The sequence below is a fragment of the Acromyrmex echinatior genome, chromosome 10 (genome assembly GCF_024713525.1).
Source record: "Acromyrmex echinatior isolate Ae372 chromosome 10, ASM2471352v2, whole genome shotgun sequence".
NCBI classification, from domain to species: domain Eukaryota; kingdom Metazoa; phylum Arthropoda; class Insecta; order Hymenoptera; family Formicidae; genus Acromyrmex; species Acromyrmex echinatior.
The window spans coordinates 3499187-3521930 of NC_141861.1; the positions used below are offsets into that span (position 1 = coordinate 3499187).

At 35.3% G+C, this 22744-nt stretch overlaps 5 protein-coding genes across 7 annotated transcripts; 3 read left to right on the plus strand and 2 right to left on the minus strand.

Moving 5' to 3' along the window:
- Window positions 1–35: 35 nt before the first annotated feature.
- On the minus strand, window positions 36–10615 carry LOC105143517 (hypothetical protein). The gene is made up of 3 exons (XM_011051900.2): window positions 10108–10615; window positions 3235–3459; window positions 36–2884 (listed from the first exon to the last, which is right to left on the minus strand). Exons 1-3 carry the CDS (start codon window positions 10178–10180, stop codon window positions 2703–2705), a joined length of 480 nt encoding a protein of 159 aa, XP_011050202.1. The 5' UTR covers window positions 10181–10615; the 3' UTR covers window positions 36–2702.
- A 572-nt stretch (window positions 10616–11187) lies between these two features.
- On the plus strand, window positions 11188–14114 carry LOC147908222 (uncharacterized). The gene is made up of 2 exons (XM_087410499.1): window positions 11188–12861; window positions 13932–14114. Exon 1 carries the CDS (start codon window positions 11666–11668, stop codon window positions 12827–12829), a length of 1164 nt encoding a protein of 387 aa, XP_087266625.1. The 5' UTR covers window positions 11188–11665; the 3' UTR covers window positions 12830–12861; window positions 13932–14114.
- Window positions 13979–14956, plus strand: LOC105143862 (tetratricopeptide repeat protein 12). Its single transcript, XM_087410505.1, is given in 4 exon segments — window positions 13979–14114; window positions 14176–14379; window positions 14465–14871; window positions 14873–14956. Coding segments are annotated over 4 exon segments (831 nt in total).
- On the minus strand, window positions 14838–17168 carry LOC105143495 (UPF0415 protein C7orf25 homolog). The gene is made up of 4 exons (XM_011051868.2): window positions 17003–17168; window positions 15941–16373; window positions 15307–15833; window positions 14838–15219 (listed from the first exon to the last, which is right to left on the minus strand). Exons 1-4 carry the CDS (start codon window positions 17156–17158, stop codon window positions 15133–15135), a joined length of 1203 nt encoding a protein of 400 aa, XP_011050170.1. The 5' UTR covers window positions 17159–17168; the 3' UTR covers window positions 14838–15132.
- Window positions 17169–17614: 446 nt separating this feature from the next.
- Window positions 17615–22482, plus strand: LOC105143502 (zinc finger matrin-type protein 3). 3 transcript variants are annotated; one of them, XM_011051881.2, is made up of 8 exons: window positions 17615–17782; window positions 20333–20794; window positions 20873–20946; window positions 21095–21247; window positions 21338–21432; window positions 21594–21907; window positions 21980–22048; window positions 22137–22482. In XM_011051881.2, exons 1-8 carry the CDS (start codon window positions 17743–17745, stop codon window positions 22286–22288), a joined length of 1359 nt encoding a protein of 452 aa, XP_011050183.1. In that variant the 5' UTR covers window positions 17615–17742; the 3' UTR covers window positions 22289–22482. The 3 variants fall into 3 exon arrangements, with proteins under 3 accessions (XP_011050183.1, XP_011050190.1, XP_087266623.1); XM_011051888.2 differs by having other exon boundaries at window positions 21983–22048; XM_087410497.1 differs by lacking the exon at window positions 17615–17782 and adding an exon at window positions 17803–18247.
- The last annotated feature ends 262 nt before the right edge of the window (window positions 22483–22744 follow it).

A 22744-nucleotide genomic window follows, 5' to 3' on the forward strand; every position in this document is an offset into this window, starting at 1 on the left:
GTGATATGCAAATATAGCAATAATACTTGAAAATGTTCAGTTGCAGAATTTTTTGAGATTTTTATTTTTATTTGTACTTTATAGTACAAATGACATAAATTACACAACGGAACATTTGCCTGTAATTGTAAGAAATTCATAAATATTACAAGGTGGAGTAGAGAAATTCAGAAATCACGTAAAGATAACTAAATATATCTTTCGTACTAAAGCGACAGTTGTTTTCAAATGATTTTAAATAATGCTGCTACTTACACTGCCTGTTAATGTGCAAAATGTATACAGAATATTTTTGAAAGATCTGAAATTTACTTGTCATTAAAATAATTATTGTAAATTTAATTTCTAAATTAAATTTAATTGCAAATTAATTTTTTTGAAAATTTATTATTGTATATATGTACCTTAAAAAGCTCAGAATTGAAATTTTTTGAATATATCAACGTCAACTTTTTTATTCCTAATAATCAGTAGAATAAATTCTCAAAGTTTTGTCAGATTTTTCAGAAACGTCCCATATGAAGTAATAGAACTGTGTCAAACATTGGTAACAGCAACAGTTATGTATTATTTACACGGAAAATATTTCATAATTAGATTATTCATTGTGCCGAGAAAATGCAATCGATCAACAACGAAAATTCAGTCATATAACATAAAATACATCACAGAGACATGATTGACAACCTAACGGAGCCACGAATACACAAATTGTAAATATCTAGTTTTTTTAACATAAAAAGAAAGGAAATATATAAACTATCTCGATAAGAAAGTGATATTTAACAAATATTTATTACGATTTTGTATAAACGTGGCTATAATAGTAACAGGATATTCAGTCATCAATATTAAAATGCACCGACGTAATAACAAATGAGCAGACAGTACTTTGGATCGATAATAAATGTTGTCGCTGTATTAAAACTAATGCAATTATAATAATTCGCCAGTACCACTCGCCGTTCTCAGATACTTGCGAACTATAAAAATATCAAATCTAGACGGCGACCAAAGTCACTACTATACATTGAACAGTTGTTACGATCTTTTCGGGTTCTAGATTCGGGCGTAGATTCTGTACAAAAATGATAGAGTACAAGAATAGGATACGTATATAATATATATGTATAATTCTCGAAAGCTTATTTTATTAATCTTTTACGAGCTAAAGCTCATATTTGTCATAAACGATATATAGATAATACATCTTCCAATCACAATTAGATTAAATTATTAGGAAAAAATTGTTGTTGGCAAGAGTATGCAGTCCCGAATATCGTATTTACAAATTTTATTATTTTACAGAAATGTCGAAGAAATTAAAGAACAAGACATCTTTTTGGTATAAATGCAATCGCTTCCAAATTTCCTGCAGTTTAAGTAAGTACTAATTTAGATCCACATAAAAATAATAAAGAGTTTATTTGGTATTCGTCCTAAATTTACATATCAGTAATGGATTAATAGAAAAAAATTGTATTATTTGTAAATTGTATTATTTGTAAATCGCAAAAAATATTTATAGTAGTTATTAAATACTTAAATTTAAATATTCCTTTCAATGCTCTTAAATTTAATTATTATTATTATAGAGATCAAAAAATTAGCCGTAATTTAAGAAAATTTAAAAAAAGAGGGTAATTTTGACTTATTAACCACATTACTTCATCAAATTACTGTAAAAGAGAATAGACGTAATCCTATTCACAATAATGACACACAACATTTAATATAACTTTCCTAAATTCCAGCTATAGCGAGGATGGTGATAAAAAAATGATCACCTGATTATTATACACCTATTAATAGTATATAAGATTTACTGACCAGCTTATTTTAATATCAATGTAAAAAATTATGCTCTCAGTGAATCCTTAGAATTATCAGAAACATAGTCTATTATGCTTTATATTTCTTAATCAACCATCACATATAAATATAGATTCGGCAACTAGCGTGAGAGTAACAATGCTTTTACATCCTTGATGGATAAAGTAAACGTTACGTCAAAAATATTTCATTTTTTGAAACTGTAAGCATACAATTATGTATGCAATTATACAATCATTATAATTATATAAAGTATATATATAATATTTGTATGTCGTCAACATTAAATTGACAATCAATGTCTAATAATGTCTACATTCAACAGAACATTTATTTTGCAACTGTTGAAAGTTTTCTTCGCGCTGATTGAATTATACTTTTAGATCTAGAAGAATAATCCCATCTCAGCAGACAATTATAGAACAGTTGTAAAACTGTTGTGTTCTGCTGCCAATCGCAACCAATCTATCTTCAAATTAATGATAAAAGCATAATTACTCGCGCGAGTGCATCTTTACATTTGGCCTCGTAATTCATTTTCTTCTCCCGTCTCTTGTGCACCTAGTAGATATACTTCCCTGCTGATGCTTGCACGGAATTACGTGGTAACGATTCCTAAAGGAATCAAAACAAGCGTTACCAACCGAATATATATATATGTGTGTGTGTGTGTGTGTATGTGTGTAGGTGTGTGTGTGTGTGTGTGTGTGTGTGTGTGTGTATTCCCGTATCAAAGTCCACACTACAGCCTCGTAACTGTGTACGTTCTTCAGCACACAAGCATATACTGCACCTATTCAAGTTTGATCGTTTGGTACACGCGGCCTGTGCATATCTCTATAATTCTCCCTTACATTTTATTTATCATTTTACGCTATCGGTGGATCGTCGTCATCATCGTCGTCTCTCGTGACTATGACATTGCCGTAACGATTGTGACGATACTGCCGAAATCGTTGTAACCATTTGTATCGTCTCGCGCCGAAGTACAGTAGTACACCGACTACTATAAGGAAGGTGGGTATTAGCAGACCGGCGGCTACAGAGCTACCTAAATCAAATTCATTGAAAATTTAGTTCGCTGTTGACGTTAGCTACTGGTTAACTTTGAAGGTTGTTTTTTTCTTCCTGTTATTTCTTTATCATATGTCAATAAATGAATAATAGGCAAGTTAAACAGTAATCATGAGTTAAGACGCTCATAAAGTGAACGTGAGGCTGATTACATACATTCGGATATTGGATTTTATCTTCAAAAAATGATAAAAGAAGCAAAGATGCGATTTGTTAGAAGAACCAGTTTGTTAGAAGAACCCTATTTTTTTTTCATGGTAAAGCTTACGATGAAGAACAAACAAACATTTAGCAGCGGATTACTGCGTTTTCCCGGTGTACACGTACCTCCTGACTCAGACCTATGCTCTGGCTTGAGGGTGGTAACGTCGACGTTTGTCATCGTGGATGTTGATGCCCTAATGCATTCACCATCAACAAAATAAAAATCTCGTTGACACTCGCACATCTGCTTGCCATTGCTGGTTACACGGCACCTCTGATTTTTACCGCACTGCTCGGTGAGATCCGAAGTGTTACACGGTTTCGATGTGTGTGCATCGTCGTTGCTCTCTGAAAAGAATCGCCATCAATACTTTAATGGTAAATGAATCATCGAGTCGATCCAGAACGTCCAGCATTCAACTTGCATTTAATAAATTCGCCAGATCTCCACTTAATATTGCAACGCATTGCTAGCAATCGAACGAATTAAAAATAAAATATTATTTTTGAAGGGACATTTATATGGAATATTTGTAAAAACTTGTGGAAATTTTAAAAAATAATTACAAAAAATAATTTATTGTTGAATATTTATGAGTATTATAACTTTGTAATATATCAGTATGACAACATTGATATATATCAGCGATATTAAAATAGCTCGAAAAATAAATATTTGCTGAGAAAGCAAACAAAGATATTACAAAAAGATAATAACTAATAGCACGAGTCATGTTCAAACTGGACGTAATCCAATAAAATTTCTGTATGCTGATCTAGTCAACTAAAAATATTTACTGCCATTGTCTGATGGAACAATAAGAAATTCGCTTCGCTTCGCTTCGCTTCGCTCGTTCGCTGCTAAAATAATGCTAATTCAATTCTTAATCATATTAAAACAACATAAATAATATTCAAATACTGCATATCACTTCAAAATTATAATTGTTAAGATAACACTTAAATTTTAATCCAATTATAAACGTGACAATTTTGTGATAACAAATAAACAGGAAAAGAGAGTGAAACTTAAATCACATATTCTATTATTATACAGATGACTCTCTGAAAATTCTAAAACCATTAATCATGCCATCTAAAAAAACTTTCATTGTTTCAGAACACAATAAAATGTTATAAATAAATTCTGCATTAAACAAAGAGATTTCGTGAATTAAATGTCATTCGAAAGCTTTGTTTGTTGAGACTGCCTGCAATCTTGAAGAGATAAAGTCACATAATTCAAGACAATACGACATGTACATCACATAAAAATATAAATCGATGATTACGTGCATCATGTGAGACTTAATCGAACGCGCTACGTTTCTTATCCGTCTCGTTATCGCCGTCGAACAATTCATTATCTCATCCAGAACAGAAGACACAAAGAGACACGAGGATGAATGGCATTTTCGTAACTCCATCGAGCCCGCGTGACGCATGATTGGCTGAATCAGTTAATAGAGATGAATTCGTTTTATCAACAGCATATATGAGGGGTTAACCGCACTGAGGCTGAGTCAAGCGTATTATGAGACTTATTTTTGATTTAAATAGCTGTTGTACTAATAAATGTTGTATTAATTCTATAACGTTGTCCTAACGTGGCTTCTTTCATTGAGACATCACGGAAATATACACGTCATTATATAAATTATCGTTAATAAAGAATAACATTATGTTCATCATAAAGAAAATTTCACATTGAAAAAAAATTTCTCGTATATCAAGATTTTACCTTCGCGAATAAAATTAACGCGTAATGCATCTCCGACTGTACGTACGATTTTACAATTTATGTCGACAATTTATGTCGCCCGATCGTAAAGCGCGTTGAATATAATCACGTAATTCAGACCGGCAGATTCGCTGTCGGTGTAAAATTTCAACGGTTTCAGTGTTCGAGATATCATATTCGATCCATTTATTACATTCTCGCGGCATACAATACGGATCACTTTTCCGCGATAACGTCGGATCGTTCAAGTGAACAAAGAGTCTGTTCATCTTTACTTTCATGAAGTCTCACAGCAGGCAGGTCTCCGCCGTTAAATCGTATTAGAATCGAAGGAGAATTCCATTCAAAAGGACATTCCTATCGCGAATTAAGATTACACTTGGGTTATGTAACTATCTTCTTCTTGATAACATAAAATCAAAACAATATCTGAGAAGAGAATAAAAGGTATAAGCATTGCGAATAAACAATTACACAGTAAGAGTGATTTTACTAAAGTGTCTAAAAATTTCAAATGTGTATCAAATAAAAATTTAGATACAAATAAAAAATAATTAATAACAATAATAATAATAACTTTATCCAATGCCAATAATAAAGAGACATATCGAATAATATATATATATATTGCATATATATATTAGGTGTTGGAATTAATTCGTAGCGTTTTACAAGTGATGGGAAGTACTTTCATTAATGTATTTTTTAATGCTCATGTGAAATAAATAACATTCTTTCATTAAAAACGCTACGAATTAATTCCAACACCTAATATATATATATATATATGCAATATAAATACAATACTAATTGCAAACAAAAGACGAGGCTGCAGCTAAATGCTGATTTAATTCCCTGAATAATATATTCATCAGTATAATTAATAAATAAATTAATATAAATAGTAAACAGAAAGTACAAATATCTGCAATATAAATTATACATTTGAAAGAATTAAGCAGAAAAGAACTTTGGATTATTGAGATAATTATATAGGACGATCAAACTGGTTACTGGAAGTGTTAGAAGGTACATAATTATTTTGATACCCAATAAAATTATTTTCAGATCTATATCTAGATAAATAAAAATGTTGCTCGTTACATAAAAGATGCAGCATTAAATTAATAAAAAAGAAAACTGTGACTGACATTCGCCGATATTTATAGTGTACAGACAGCTGCCAGTATCTTGAATTATTGAAAAACATTGCAATCAATGAAATATTCTGATAACAACGACGCGAAATCGATGCAATTCCGCAAACTGTCCTTTGTCTGTGTGAATAAAAGATATGTAATCGGTGCGCTGTTATCGCTATCGTTTTTAAATATCGATTGATACAGCAAAAGAAAATGCTAAAAACGTGATAAAAAGTATAGAACAGGTCCCGACACAGATTCAATATTCTCGGAATGAAAACTCACATTATACAATGATACCCATAAAACTAAATATTACTCGAAAAGAAAGCTACAGGAATATACTCTTCGCGTGTCTTCACTCAATTTCGCATCGACTATCCAATTTCATCCGACCGAATTTCGCCACGTAAACGCGAATTCACCGAAAGATTTCACGCATGCGTATCCCTTACCGATTCTTTTTGTTTCATGTATGAACCGAAAGAATATCCGCCTAAGATAGCGTAAGTCTTCACTTGGAATTTTCCGAAGTGTACTTTATACACAGAACATCCTTTTACGAAAATTGGTTTGGGACGACGATGGAAGAAGATATGAAAGGAATACATAAAACGTTGGTATATCGAGAGATGGTATCGCCAAGTCAATTTATTTTCGACCCACGATTGTATACAAGGTGTTCCGTTTTATTAACTCTGTATATTATTCCATTATCGTACGAATGGACGGACGACCCGCCACGTGCAATACACGTGTAACTTTCAAATAAACAAATATGCAATGAAAGTACGAGCGAAGTAGGCGGAGGTAATCGCGCGTTTTCTCGCCCACTGAGGATGCTAAAATACGCTCCGGAACGATATTCATGAGATATTCACATGCGAATACCGTTCTGCCAGTTTTCTTTCCGACGAATTCTTCGCGCGCGCGTGCTTATATAACCTGCCGGTTATTTAAATTAATATGGAGCCGTTTCAACGGTGGAACGGTGTGCATGAAACTCGTAGGATGATCATCGAGCCGTCTCGTTTTCATCCGTGGTGCGGTACGATCGACATAGATATACGACCAATAAAAACAGATAGCGGATGAAACAACGTCAAACATCCACGTCGTTAAAGCCAATTACGACAGATACGTACGACTGCGTACCGATAAATCGTTGTTGATCGGAAAATCTCGTGGCGAAAATAGTTTTCCGAGATAAATAGACCTCGTCATTCAGATATGTTTGTCTTTAAAAAAATAGATGGGATGGCGCAACAGATGTTCCAGATATAGTTTTCTTTAAAATCTTGTCCGTAAAAGGAAAATAAAATGTATTTCTCAGAGATATCCCAGAAGTTTTAAAGTTCATTATTTTTACTTCATCTATCTTATAATTATCCTGAAAAAGAAGTTTGGTAACGCTACTGAGTGTTTCATGAAATGCCAATGAAGTTTAAATGTTTTGTTTATATAATCAAAAATATTTAGGGAAGATAACAATTATTTTGGATTATATTAATCAAACATTTAATTGACGTCATTTCACTAAACATTTGGCAGTTATTATCAAACTCTTTTTCAGTGAAATGTTAACATAACACACAATATAATATGCAAGTAAAAATAACATAAAATTCAAATAAAAAATATAATTGCAGAATTAAACAATAAGTTGAAAACAAAGACTTAAAAGATTACGAATCAACTAATAAAACACGGGATTATGAGTTAAAGCACATTCTTTAATAATAAATTAACACACACACACACACACACACACACACAAAATGAAACTTAAATGTACTAAATATAAACATGAGATTATAATATTAGATTAAAATGTGAAATTATGATTAGGTTTGTTTAATACATGAATTTTGTTATGTATTAATTTAGCACTAAAAATCCTGCTCGTAATCCTTGTTCCATTAGTCGATTTATAAAATGAAATTGTTGGGATGTTCTTAAATACCCGTTTTATCACTTGTATTCATATCTTTAAATCTACCTACTTAAAGATTCAGAATATAGAAATTTTATATAATATTAGGTGTTGGAATTAATTCGTAGCGTTTTTAATGAAAGAATGTTATTTATTTCACATGAGCATTAAAAAATACATTAATGAAAGTACTTCCCATCACTTGTAAAACGCTACGAATTAATTCCAACACCTAATATAAAAATGCTATTTCTTTCAGGAATTTAAAAAAAAAACGATGGCAGTAAAAAACCACAAAACAATCAAGTAGAAATCTCAAAACGATACGAAATACAAAAATAAATATATCGTAGCATTATGTTGTCATCTACGTGACCTATACTTTCCAAATAAATCTTACTCTAAAAAGTAAAAGGAACCTAACTTTTAAAGATTAAAGAAAACTTTTAAAGATTGAGCTACTCTTTTTCAAGATTGGCTCAATTTTCATTCTTTAGAGTAATTCCAAAGAATTTAGAGAGTTCATATAAAAGATAAAAATATCCAACAGAAATTAATTAATAACAAAAAGCACGCAATTCAATATTAACAACGTAATAAACTGACAAGGCATCAAATTAACAGACTAATTGCGTCATGGTTCGATTTCTACCCCGAAGCAATCGACGATTATATCACGCAATAAAAAAAAAAAGGAAGTACATCGGTATGGATGCACAGGTCCATAAATCCACGGTGAAATAAAAAATATATCCTTAAAGAGACATGTTTATCGCAAATGAGTTCCTCGCGCGCGCTTTGACGTCATAATTATCAGGGAAAAAACAGCGGCCCTAGCAACTAAGCATTTCAAATTCGCTTTCGCAATAAATTGAACGCAACGTAAAAATGTGAGAAACGATAAATCAGCGAGCGAAGAAAAATACTTCAATGGAGATGTCGAGACGCGAGACGTGTATATATATATATATATATATATATATATATATATATATATATATTGCATTGTGTATATATATATATATATATATATATATGTTTATTTGTCATTCAATAGACAGAGACAATATGAAGAGTGATGTAATTTGTTCGTTACTTCAATGTGTTTTTATTTGCAAAAAAAATATGGTGATTGCGTCAATAGAGAAAGCGCGGGCGAAATTTCCATCGAGCTCCGTTTTTTCGGAACAGCTCGATACCTTTTAGTACGCTCTTCGGTAGTATTGTCGTGTCAATTATTTGCATTTTTATCATATTGCGCGTACAGTCCATAGATCGTACAGTGTGATACTGTTAAATTATCGCCGGTAGTATTTCCTGTATTTCTGCGAAGCGCAAAAACCGTATCACGCGCATAAAAATCATAATATTTAAAAATAAAATTGAATATAAAAGTAAAAATCAATATCGATTACTCTCTAAAACCTTTAGAGTGAATCTCACTAATGAAACTTCACTCTTATCGAAAAAACGCACGGAATGAAGAGAAAGTTGGAATGACTTATTTCGTCATAAAGTCAAAATAATGACTTTTTTTATTACAAAATTTAACTATTTATTGACGTTAAGAATCAAAATAAAGCCATTTTAACTTTTTATTGACTTTTATGTGAGAATACACTACTCCTTAGATGAAGATTGAAAACCGAGCCACTCGTTTACGAGACTGGCTCAATTTTCACTCTGGAGTAAGATTTCACTCCGAAGAATTTAGAGAGTACTCGGGATAAATTTCGGCGGAATATATCTCTCGCTGTGAAAAGCGCATTTTTGACGCATCATTTTTGGCGTGGAACCGCCGGAAGTGCAGGAACGAGAGCACACAAGAGTCACACGTGTTGGCGGGTTGATCTGGACGATTCTGCGTAGCAGCCAAGGGTGCTCTCTCAGAGACGATCCGTGATTTCGAGAAAGAACGACGGAGACGGAGGGATCGAGAGGCACGGAGAAAGAGAGAGAAGGAGAGAGAAAGAGCGGAAGAAGACCATTGTGGTTAAGCTGGGGTGACTGCGGCGGCTCGCTCGGACGAACCAATTTCGCTCGAGCTTTAATTTACCAGCCAGACAGCGGGCCTGGCACGATATATTCTCTCTTTCTCTCTCTCTTTCTCTCTTCTCTCTTTCTACCTTGGCTGCTCCACAATGTATACTCTCGAGAATAAATCCAATGTGGGTACTCACCTGCACGACCGAGCGTGCTCAGAACGGCGAGAGTCGCCACGATGAGATAGCAGAAAACGTCGGTGCTCCGCATTTTCCTACAGCTTTCTTCCTGTCGTCTGCCTCGTTATGCCGTCGTGAACCCGCGCGCAATCCGCAATCACATAATAATAAACGTACGCGTCGGTTATTCAAAGGTCGCCCGCTCCGCACGCTCGTCTCTCGCGCGTCTCGCCCTCTCTGTCGCTCTCTCGCTCTCCCGCCGCGTCGTCGCCGCCGTCCGTCGTGTGTCGACTGTCGACGTTCCCGTCGCCCGCCGTCGTTACCGGAGCCGGGAAAAGTAAAGAGCTTCGGAGCGTCCGCAGATCCACGTCTCGCCGGTTCAACGGTCAACGGACGCGCGTCAACCGGCGGCGCATTACAATGTTCATCGGCCGGCCGCCACCGCTTTTGACAGATAAATGCCACGCCGCGCGCCGCCGAACGCGTTCAATCATCTGTTATTAAACGACCATTTGCAATTATCGAAGCCAATTGGACCGTCGAGAAGTCGCCCCCCTTACGGTCGAGCGATCTCGCGCTCGAGACCTCGCGATATCTCGGCCCTTCGATATCTCGAGCCGAGCAGTACAGTTTGCGGGAATTTCGAAACTTTTCTGTTCTTCGGTCTACCTTTAGCGTTCATTAGACGTAATATAAGGGTAACAAGTCACGAATAGCGTCTTCCTGAGTACATTTTAAGTTTTTTAGTCTGATTTTTTTTTAATTTTTTAATAATAATGTAAAAGTTTCTAGTTATAAGCCGATTTAATATAGCTAAATTAAGCAAAATTTTTAATTTCTTGATTCTGTGGTTAGATTTATTACAACCTGATGATAATATAAAAATTGTGTAGATGAAAACGTATAATTATTTTAAAAACCTTGTTCTAAAAAAAGAAAAAAAAAGTATTACTCGGAACTCCTAAAAAGTTCATTTATTATTTTTACATTACCCTGTTTCATAAAATATATAATGTAAATTTAGCTATATGAATGTTATTGTTATGAAAAATATAACTGCAAAGATAAAACTTGTTTGGGGTGTTTTAACACACCTGCCTATTTAAAAAAATGAATATCCCAACGTGATGTATGTAAATATACATACATACGTCTATGAATATTTCAAAAGCTTAAAAGCATTTTAGAAGCTTAACGTTCCCTCTTTCTTTTTTTAAAGCCGATAGAGAGACAGCAAGGGAAAGAGTTTTAAGCCTCGCTTAAAATTAAAACAACCAAGCATTGGTGCAATCTCGAGGAAAATGGAGGAAATTATCACGTGACCGTGCAGTGACGTATTCACGCATGCGTACGAAAAGTCCCGCCGGAAAAATCCACCTCTACAATCTAACATCTTCGTCTCAGCTCCATCTTTAATATCTCCATCCCCATCTTTGGCTTCGTGACGTGACGACGACAATGCACGACAACAGCGGCACGTGGTGTCATGGCGAATATAGTTGTTAGAAACACCGAATATCCCGCATTACCTGATCACGAGATCTCTGACTTGAAGAGTTGACTTAAAAGCGCAACAATGAAGGAGGATTCCCTGCTGAGCTTCAAATGGCAGAGCTTCCCATCGCACATGGTGGGCTCACTCGACACTTGTTACGAGAAACAGCAATTCGTTGATCTCTCCCTGGCGTGTAAGGATGGTACAATCCTTAAATGTCATAAGATGGTACTGGCTAATTCGAGCTCCTTCTTCCGCCGATTACTCTTGGCTAACGATCATCCACATCCGATGATCGTCCTGCACGACATCGAGGCCGATGATCTCAAGACTCTTCTAAATTTCATGTACTGTGGCGAAATACAAATAGTGCAGAGCGAGGTTAGAAGGCTACTGAAACTCGCCGAGACATTTGAAGTCACTGGGCTCCGTCACATCCCGCCATCGCTGCTATCCGAAGGTTCCAATAACAAGGAGCACTGCGACGTGTTGAAGAAGATGACGACGGTGTCGCGATTGAAATTGGAGGAAGCCAAGAACTCACCTAGTAGAAGCAATGTCAGCTCAGAACATGAGATAAGCACGAAAACACAGAATAAAACGATTTCGCAGATGAAATTTGTTCCGAAGACAAATCCTTACAAAACCAGCCAATCCTTACAGCCAGCCAAAGTTCCTCAGGAAACGCCGAAGAACGAAGAGATTAACATAAGCGAGTTGTGTCAACGACTAGAGACTAGCAATTCCGGTATCAGTATTATAGACATTAACGAGCCAAGTACAAGTAGAGGAGTGCGAAGAATGTCCCCGATGCAGCGAAAGAGAAAAGATTTTCCGACGCATCCCGAGATCAGTTGGCCAAGTGTGTTATCCACAATAACAAACAAACCATTATCTTTTCAGAAAGTGCGTTGTATTATGGATGAAGTAGAGATCACAGCAGGAAAGCCATCTACTTCTGTGCCAGACAATAAAATAAACGAACCTTTAGATAGAAGAAAAGTTAAAAAAAATTCGAGTGAAGATAACAATTTAAGTACAGTTTACATAAAGGACGAAATTGACATATCTTCCGATATGGAAGAAGATGTTGACATGGATCCTTTAGAAGTTGACGAAATTGACAATGATAACTTGGAAAGCAGTAAAACCACGCAACAGTTTTATCCTCAGATGTTGGTCCATTCATTAAATAAGAACGCTCATCATAAAGAATTTTTACCTAGAAAAGATTCAAACAGTTAATGTGACTAAGATTCATCAATCGATAAGAAAATGTATATAAGTATTGTTGTATGTTCTCACATATTTGATATTCATATACATGACATTTGAAATTTCAGACTGCTATATATACAATAATTAATCATCGTTTCCTCAATATTTACGTTGCATGATCCTGCTGTTTTATAATAAAACTGTGCAAATCGTAACTTATTTTAAAATCTACGTGTACGACTAAAATTATTCTTTAATGTAAATTTTTTTTATGCGATAATTTAATTGATAATAGATACATTATGACTGGGTTGTTTCACCTTTTGATAAATTTCAAATCACTCGTTCCTCGCTCTCGTCGTCTCTATCTTTCGCTCTGTCTTTTATGCATTAAATAAATTTTCACAAAATTGTCATAATTTATCCGAAGGTGGAATAACTGGCCCTTAGATCGATTTATATATACATAATATAACAAACTGCTTTCTTTTTAAGAAACGTAAATCGACTCAAATTAACATTCGTCAAACATTTGCCACAATTAATAGACCGCTGTATATGCAGTGTGTGTGAATTTTTAATACCTAACTTGACAATGCTTCAAAAAATTTATAAGACTGGAACATAGACTTTCGCTTTATATAAGTGTAATACACAAGAAAATGAATCAATCAAAAATCTTTCATTTATTTCCTTTCTATGAAATAAAAAATTTTAATTGGTTGATTCTATTATGCCTTATCCATTATTGCAAGATTTTGTGCTCCCACCTTTAGTTTAAAATTTTTCAAACGGTGCTTTCCAAATTATTGATGCTTAATAGTAAAAGACATACACTGTTAAAAAAAAACAGAATTAGAAGTGTTTGAGCTGATTTGTGGACGCGTCCCGATATCACTCAAAATAACATTTGAACATACTTTGACTCTCCTCGCCAACAGAGTCGAAAAGTGTAATTGAATTTAAACAAAATTATAAATAAATGAAAAACGACGTATGTTGACTTGTGTCAAAAATGTCAATTGTATTAAAAAGAAAGCAGCGATAGTAGATATGTAGCGTAACAAACCATAGCAACTCTGTTATATAGCGGTTTCCTTGGAAGCAAACTTGACATTTCTCCTTATAGCGCATACAAAAGGTTTTTGCAATTGTTCCTACGATTTTACATAAAAAATGGATATGAATATGAAGAATAAAGTAAATTGTGATAAAACAGAACTGGCAAATGATATTGTTAATAAATTAAATCCTGATGAACATGTAACAGAAGAAGAATTTCAAAATTTCATGCATCGTGTCACTGAAGTAGGTGAGTATGATATGCGATTATATTGCAAATTTACTTGTATCAATAAAATTTTTCATTCAAGAAAAAATCGTGAAGAAATTAGCATCTTCCGATCAACAAGAACAAGAATGTGGGAAAAAATTAGCCGATGAAATTTTAAAACAAGGTGTTGAAAAAGAAGTCTATGGAGATAGTGAAGTAAAAGTTAAAACTGATCGATCAGTAATTAATAAATATCCGTCGAAGGAACATGATTCAAACAATGATCCGAACCAAATGTCGCGAGGTACATTTATACATGTATTATGCTATTGTTTTGTCTATTCGGCGAGCAGTGATAAATTATAAATTGACGCGATTTATATAAACAGAGGTATTCATGAAGAGTGTGGAAAAAGATGCTAAAAAACGAGCTGAAGAACGTAAGATTAGAAATGAACGGGCAGAAACGTTAAAGAGAATTGCAAACGGTGCATTTAAAGAAGGCGATTACGAGAAGGCCGTGACTTATTATAGCAAAGCATTGGAACAACGTAAAGATTCTTCTGTATTGTGGAATAATCGCGCGTTATCGTATATGAATCTCGAATTATTCGAAAAAGCCTTGCACGACTGCGAGTGGACATTAAAACTGAGTGACTCAAATTTAAAAGCTCTTTTGTATAGCGCTAAATGTTATATGCATCTCAGAAATAGGGAAAAGAGTAAAGAATATATAAGGATGGCCAAAGAAAAGAATCCTCATTTCAACAAATTTATCGATGGTATTATTAAATATTTTAATCTTACACCTCGTCTTTTGTGTAATAACAATTTATTTTATATTTTGCAGAATTTCAAGAAAATATAGAGCTTCAATTTAACAAATCCAATGTTCAGATAATCAATGATGAAATATAGTAGCTTCTTTCTCCAGAGAAATAACATATAAACATCGTCTTATATAATATATATAAATTAATATAATAAATTAGCAATATAGAAATGCTTAGTACCAGTATATATTTTCTTTGTGATTGCCTAGATATTCGAAATAATATCAAGATTGCTCTATACTTGTTGCATTAGTTTCTTTAACTTCTGATAGAGATCGTGGTTCGTGTAAGAAAACTGTACACTCAATGCCCTAAAAAAATAAAATATCTATAATATTATTCATTATCAGTGATGTAAAACGGACAGTAAAACAATTTTATATGCTGAATATAATTACCTGCATGCGCGCCGCTCTTACAAATCCTTCATTAGCAGAAACTGTAATGCTTTTCATACTTTCACCCGTTGCAAAAATCAGTCGCGATCGATCTTTAATTTTACCGCCTAAGCGGAGTTCCATAATTCGTCCAGTAGTGACATCGTCAACGATTCGGACTTTCTTTAACAATTCTTGAGCACGCTGCGTTTCATTTGGACCACCAATAACATCGATAATATTCATAAAATTGTTATATGCTGTCCGGCAGATTATAAGTTCTTTGTCCCGAAACAAATTTTCTAGAATCGGTTTTATGGGACGTTTCCTTTCCATTTCTGCTTGTTGCGTAAGTAATGGCTCCCGATAAACGTAATTATTATAGCCATTAGCCATATTCGTAACGTAAGCCAAAAGCGCCGACACATCGAGATTCAGGAGTCTGATTTCGGTTGACAGAACAGATGTATTTAACGACTGCAAATCCATATTCAAATCCTTTTCGGAATCGCTTGTAGATCCTTTGGACAAATCCAGTTCATCTTGTTCTACCTCCAAAAAACAAAAAGAGAACAATAAGTATATACATGAAATTATTTTCATACGATATAGTTGATTTTCTTTAAATATTTATTAGAGATAAATTGATACTGACTGTTCAAGTTCTCATTGTTTGTTTCTATTCTATCTCCTTCCACTGTGATGCCCATTTGTTCCAATTGCAAGGCCAGTGGAACCTCTACGCCGTAAGCAAAATGAAATATCACATCTGGCGGTCTATAATGATGGAGATGATACTTGCTACATACAAGGTACGAATTAGCTTGGTCCAGAACAGATTTCTGCCCGTATTCTCCATTGCCGAGAGATATCAGAGTTAATGCTCTAGCGTTTCTTGCTATAACCTTCACCCACGAAGCGCCACTATTACATACTATATCAACTTCCAAACGTGATTTCTGATACTTGAAGGGTCTCATTACGCTCATGGGATCCTTTGCACAGGATAGTCGAGCCACCATAGCATCGAGATGAGTCAGATTCGAGCTCTGGAGATGTTTCTTGTTCAAGTTTCCTGTATATTGTACCTTTGTAAAAAAAAGCATTAAGTTATTAATCTACTAATTCAACTGGTATGCTAAAAATCTACTCTACCAGATAGAGAAGAATTAATTCTCAACTCTAAAACTTTTGCACCGAATCATGATAGATTCATTCGAAGTACATGCTTTCCAATAAGAGACACAAGAGATCTCAAGAAGAATCAAAAGATATAAGAGATCTGTTTTTTTAGCTGAATATATTCATATAACATAGTTCATCTATTCTGTTTTTCTCTCCAATGAAAAAAAAAGAGGAAAGTTGAACCGTGCAAGAAGTTTCAATTAAAAAGAACAAGCCTAAGCTTGATTCTGTGAATGTAAGGTTAACTTAATCTCAGTTTAACTTACTATATATCTTTTCTAAGATTAATAGAATTCTAATTAAGAAAAGATAAATAGTGAATTAAACTGAAATTGAAAGAATAATTAATTCTTAGAATTAAAGAGAGTCCTCCAATATAAGCTTTTCCTAATTCTTAAAATTAAAATTTGATGATCATTTCGTCTTTGTTTAACATTGCCAAATAACAAGGATCTTCACTTGTGATAGTTGTGTCTTTAATTGCTAGAAAACACTCATACTCTATTATATCTGTACATAAAATTTCTTTTACCTTCTCCAAAAATTTTATCTCTTGCTGAATCTTCCGTATCAGTTTATCAATCCCGTCGATCTTGTCCATGAGCTTCAACCTCTCGACCATGCTGTGGCCACTGGCGATTTTCTCCTCGAGACACTGAAGCAACTCATCACCTATTTCGTCTTCCATCGTGACGAAGAACTGGTGACTACGGTCACTACGTGAACCGGTTATCAGCAAAATCAACAAAATCGAACCTTTCTCACGACAATCATACGGGCAGTCGGAGCGTCGGAACACTCGGAACTCGAAGACCACGAAGTAGTTGGAGATTGGAGTAGTCCATGGAGTAGTCTCGATGAGTCTTCCGTTCAGTCTGATCGGTCTCGCTCGACATGCGTGATGCGTGCAGCCATCTTGCGCTGTGGGTCAATATCACGCGTTCGCGTAATGTCGTCGGCTTGTGTCAAACTCGCCTGAATTAACCTCACCAAACTTTTTGCTCCGGACAAGCGACAGTCGATGTCGACGTGCGGGCCACAGTGTGTCCGGTGTGACGTTACGTGTCGTTACGCGACGAGAAACGGTAACGAGCACGAGACGACGACGACGACAACGACGACGACGAGGAGGAGGTCGACGGCGAGGAGGTCGACGAAACCGCGGCGCGGAATCGCGACATCCACGTGAGTCATAGCGAAGATTCTCCGTCGAGCTGTGCTCAATAGAAACGATAGAATCGTTTGAGTAGAAATCTTCGCCAAGGCAGGAAAATGTCCAGCGCCAAACTCATAGAGAATCCAGAAGTGCCGGGTGAGTCATGCGTCATCCTCGAGACGATCCTTTTTTTCCCCTTTCCTCTCACCTCGACACCAATTCGACTCATCCGCTTTGCAATAACGTGCATCTATAAAACGACAACGCGGAGCTTGATGCCAAGGATAAAAGAAGGAAGTAATCCTGACGGAGGTTGCCCGGGATATTTTGTCGATTCTCGGAACGCTCCGTAGGTTTGAAAGATTATCTCAATTAGCGCACGATCTGTTGTAATCGGCATTATTTGAAGTTCCGAAATCGTCGGATCGTGACTCGCCGGACGAGACAATTATCATGTATGTGTGTATTACGTTGACGAGTAAATTGCGAGCACCGCACGTCGAAGAGTACATGGATCACGCAATGTACATGCGAGCGCTTAATGCTATGTTATAACAACATAGCAGATCTAATCTACGACTCACTCGGTTTTCCGTCTCGCCCGAACGAAATATTTAAAACGTATGTAAATATTTATTGTTTTGTTAATTTTATAAAAGTCGATAGACATTTCAGAGAATATTTTTGTAAAAAAAATTAAAGGTAATGTCAAATGCAAATATATAAATATGGAAGGATGTCACAATAATTAATATTTAAAGTTAAAGTATAGTATTATAATGTCTGAAATTGTGTAATTATTTTATTAATTGTGGAATATATCAATTCTGAATAAATGAAAACACTTGATTCCTTCAGTTTGAGTCAAACTGAAATATTATCAAAAGCAAACGATCAACATTTTTTGCCTGTCATCATTTGTATACTGATTATGTAATCAGCATATATAATTGTATTAGGTGTTGGAATTAATTCGTAGCGTTTTACAAGTGATGGGAAGTACTTTCATTAATGTATTTTTTAATGCTCATGTGAAATAAATAACATTCTTTCATTAAAAACGCTACGAATTAATTCCAACACCTAATATAATATCTATTTCTACTATAGATTTTAAACTTTAATCTCGGTTAGTTTAATTTACTCCTTATATTTTTCTAGCTTTAAGAATAAGAAAAAGATTAATAAGTTAAAAACTGAGATTGAAGTTGATCTATATTGATAAAGAAATGAATCTAAAGTCCATGTTACATTATGCACTGGAGATAAAAATTTTAAATTAGAATTCGTTCAGGTTGGTTAAATTCTAATTTTCAATTCACAATCCTTAATCTCTAATGCATAGTGTGATGCGAATTTAAATCTGTCTATATGACTTTATAGTATTTATATCCTGATAAAAATTTTTCTCAGAATTTTTCATAGTTTGTAGAATTTTTACATAAATTTCAAAATTTTTCAAAATTTCTGAATAATTTATTTTTTTAAATTAAAAATTATATCTTTTCAAAAAATTGCTATACAATTTTTTATACAAATTGGAAACCTTTCAAAGTGTTGAGAAACACCATAAGAATAAAAGAATATAAGAATAAAATCTTATAAAATTTAAAAAAATTTAAGTTTAAATTTATGTTTTTAGAAATTATAGAATAAGAAATCTGAATATTTCATAATTCATGTACATGAAAAATTCTAAGAAAAGAGATAAACTTTCTCAATATTTCTGAAAAATGTTCAAAAATTTAAGAAAATATTTATCAGAATAACCGATTTTTCTATTAAGATCATTATGAGCACATCACAAAACCATATTAGCATCTCAATGTATTACTTGTGATAAGAACTTATCTTGCAATAAAACCGATTATGAATATACTATGAGAATAATACCGGAAACACGGAGTCGCTACGTATAACGAATGTTAAAATAAATTACGTCAGTACTGCGGCGGTGCGATAAGCTAAATATGTATCGTTGTCTGGGCGTGAGATGTATTATTTCATAATGTCGTAGGTCTTTGTATCAACCAATCGCGCGAATTAACGCGACGCTTAATATAGCGTATGCGTGCAATTAAACGCGATTCCTCTGTAAATTGTAAGAGCACGATAGGCATCTCATCGTTAATGACGCCGTCTGACTTATCTATACGTTTCTCGCCGAAAACGAATCATCAGTCCGCGATAATTATCACGATCGTAAATCTCGCGGCGCTGTAAAATTTTGACGAATCGATAGGCTTTTGATAGTAAGAGTGATACATTGTTGTAAATCCGAACACTAATAAACTTGTCCAACACCATTGACGAAAGTTAAAGAAGCTTCTTTCAATCTCCCTTTGTTCGTCACTTCACAATACTTTACCGTTAAGCTGTAAAAATGGTACGAGTTGACAAAAATAAGTATAGGTATGATTAATTCAAAGCACACAAACATACGTATCGCTGCATAATTATCTCACCATGCTGTAGATCCAAGAAGTTTTTTTCACTATATATAGAATAACAATGACGTGATAAATTACCGCAGTAAAACTGCGGGGTGTCGCATGATTTATAAGTTCTGACTTTTTTACAAATTCCTGTGAGTCCTAAAATGAGAAAAATATGGTACCACTATACCGGTCGAAGATCCCTTCCTTTCCCTTTCGTAAACATAAAGATGACTTAAAACCTTTGGTTTATCATCTTCTCTCGCAACAGGACTCGAAACTTATCTGCCACCACCTCCGCCACCGCCGCCGCCGCCACCACCGCCTCCCCCGCCCCCGCCACCGCTGTCTTCTGCAAACAAATCCTCGAACAGCAATGTACAATCGACAACGACGCAACAGCAACGACCGGCGGTAAATGAGAACATGATGGCAGTCACCCCGGTGGCGATCGCGACTGATGGGACGTTCCCGAATTCTATGCCACCGAATCCGTACATGCTACATCCAACAATGCATCCGCAAACTCCCGGACAACAGCCAACCCAGCCCCCCTGGTGGATACCGAGCGATAATGATACTTCAGAACTTTATACTCCGTGGTACGATCCGACTTACAAGGGTTCACCTGCTGCACCAGTGGCATCTCCCGCGGTGACCGCAGTAGGAAAAAACAAGAACAAGAACTTTTACAAACGCAAAAACGAGTTTATAGATCCAGCACAGGACGCAGGTAATTAGAGAATTTTTTTGATTAAAAATAATGGAAAACAGATTATTAATATATAATTTCTGTGTATGTATTTCTCAGAGAAAGTGGCGAGCGCGCAAAGGGAACTATCGGCATTAATGAAACCACTCAAATGTGATCTGTGCAATGCAGTCGTAAGGCCCAGCTAATTATAATTGAATAATTAGAGAGTTTTCTCCGTTTAAATTTAGTTTTATTTCGAGACTAATTCTGTAATCGTAGATCTCGTATCGATAAAATTACTAACATTGTATATCGACGAAGCAATATCGTACTTTGTAGATGAACTCCACGTTACAAGCGAAACTACACTATGACGGCAAGCCGCATCAGAAAAAAGTATCGATGTTTCTCAATCAGAGCGTTAAAAAACAGAAAACGGAAGACGGCCAAGTGAGCAGTACGACCAATAACGACTGGCAAAACTACTGTGATGTAAGAGGCCTACAATGTTTCGTCTACAGTTATGTATTTACATACGTAAATCGTATATTAATGTACCTCGCATACAATCTACATTGCTAGATATGCAAAACATGGTTTACGTCGCAAACTGACGCCACGCAACACTACGCGGGCAAAAAGCACATTAGGGCGGCGAACGGCGGGCCTCGCGCGAGGTATGAAGCTCTACATTGAAACTCTGTAATAATATTATTTACTTAACAATCTGATAGTTTAATAATTTATTTAATTTATTTTTATTCAATAACTCGCGTAATAAACCTACGATTAAGTTAAATTACTTTTGTCGTGATAATAAGACAGTTGCAACCCACAGGCCATCAAAGAAGCTGCCAACTCAAAACCAGTACAGTCAGGTGGATTCGACAGGTCGCTTTGGAATTGGAACGGCCTTTCAAACGGACGTGCAATCCGCCCCGGCTGCGACACCGATTGTATCTGACGGTGTAGCCACTGTGCCGAATCCAGCTGCGGTACCATCAATATACACGTCACCACCGTATCCTACGCCATTGCGCTGCGACTTATGTCAAGTTTCAGCCAATCGTCAGGATCAATTGGAGACACACAAACGCGGAGCCCGACATTTGAGAATGCTCAGGCTCAACGGACTCCCCATACCTGAACCCGGTAAGTCAATAAGATAAACGTCATATTTATGTGTATATATGTCGCTCATTAATTTTTCACGTTTTGTTTCAGCAGCTGAAAATGAGAACACGTCTAACGTCTCGGAACCTATAGATTATTCTATTTATCGGACACCATCAGGTAAAAAAAAATCGTTATGGTATATAAAGATTATGAAAGAATCACCGTTTCATGACTAACGCTGATGCAATGACTTTTTGTTTCACAGGACAGTATTACTGCGCACCGTGTAATGTATCGTTAAACTCGGAGACCACGTTCGCTCAGCACGTCGAAAGCAAGAAACACAAAAATCAAGCTAATCCAAAGTCACCGAACGCCGTGGTGGCGGCAAAGAAAGCTAGATTCAAGAAAAAATAAAAACGTGATAATGATATTGCTTTCTAATACAATGCACAGCGTTTCAACTGTTTTTTGTTGTTTGTCCAACTTTGAACCTTGCATTTGTTATCGTCATGTACGCGCTTTGTCCGTTACGGTTGTACAAAGAGATACACAATATTCATTCTTAGTTAAGTGTAATAAATTCTGCTTTATTTGACACTGGAATAAAATTGCGTGACTACATCTCTCGGTACATGTGATCCCCAAGTCATCGTACTCTGGCGAATTTAATTAGACTGCGGACGACCGAATATTGCAAATTAACGCAAAGTTAGATCGAGCGTCTGATGAGTGCGACTGGTGGGAAACATAAGTCTGTTAGTTACGCGAGACGAGTATTTAAATTAAATGCCGATTAACTCTAGATTAAATTTGCAGTAAGTCGAGCGTGGTGATTTAGACGGCAGCTCATTAAAACGCGTCTCGGCGCCG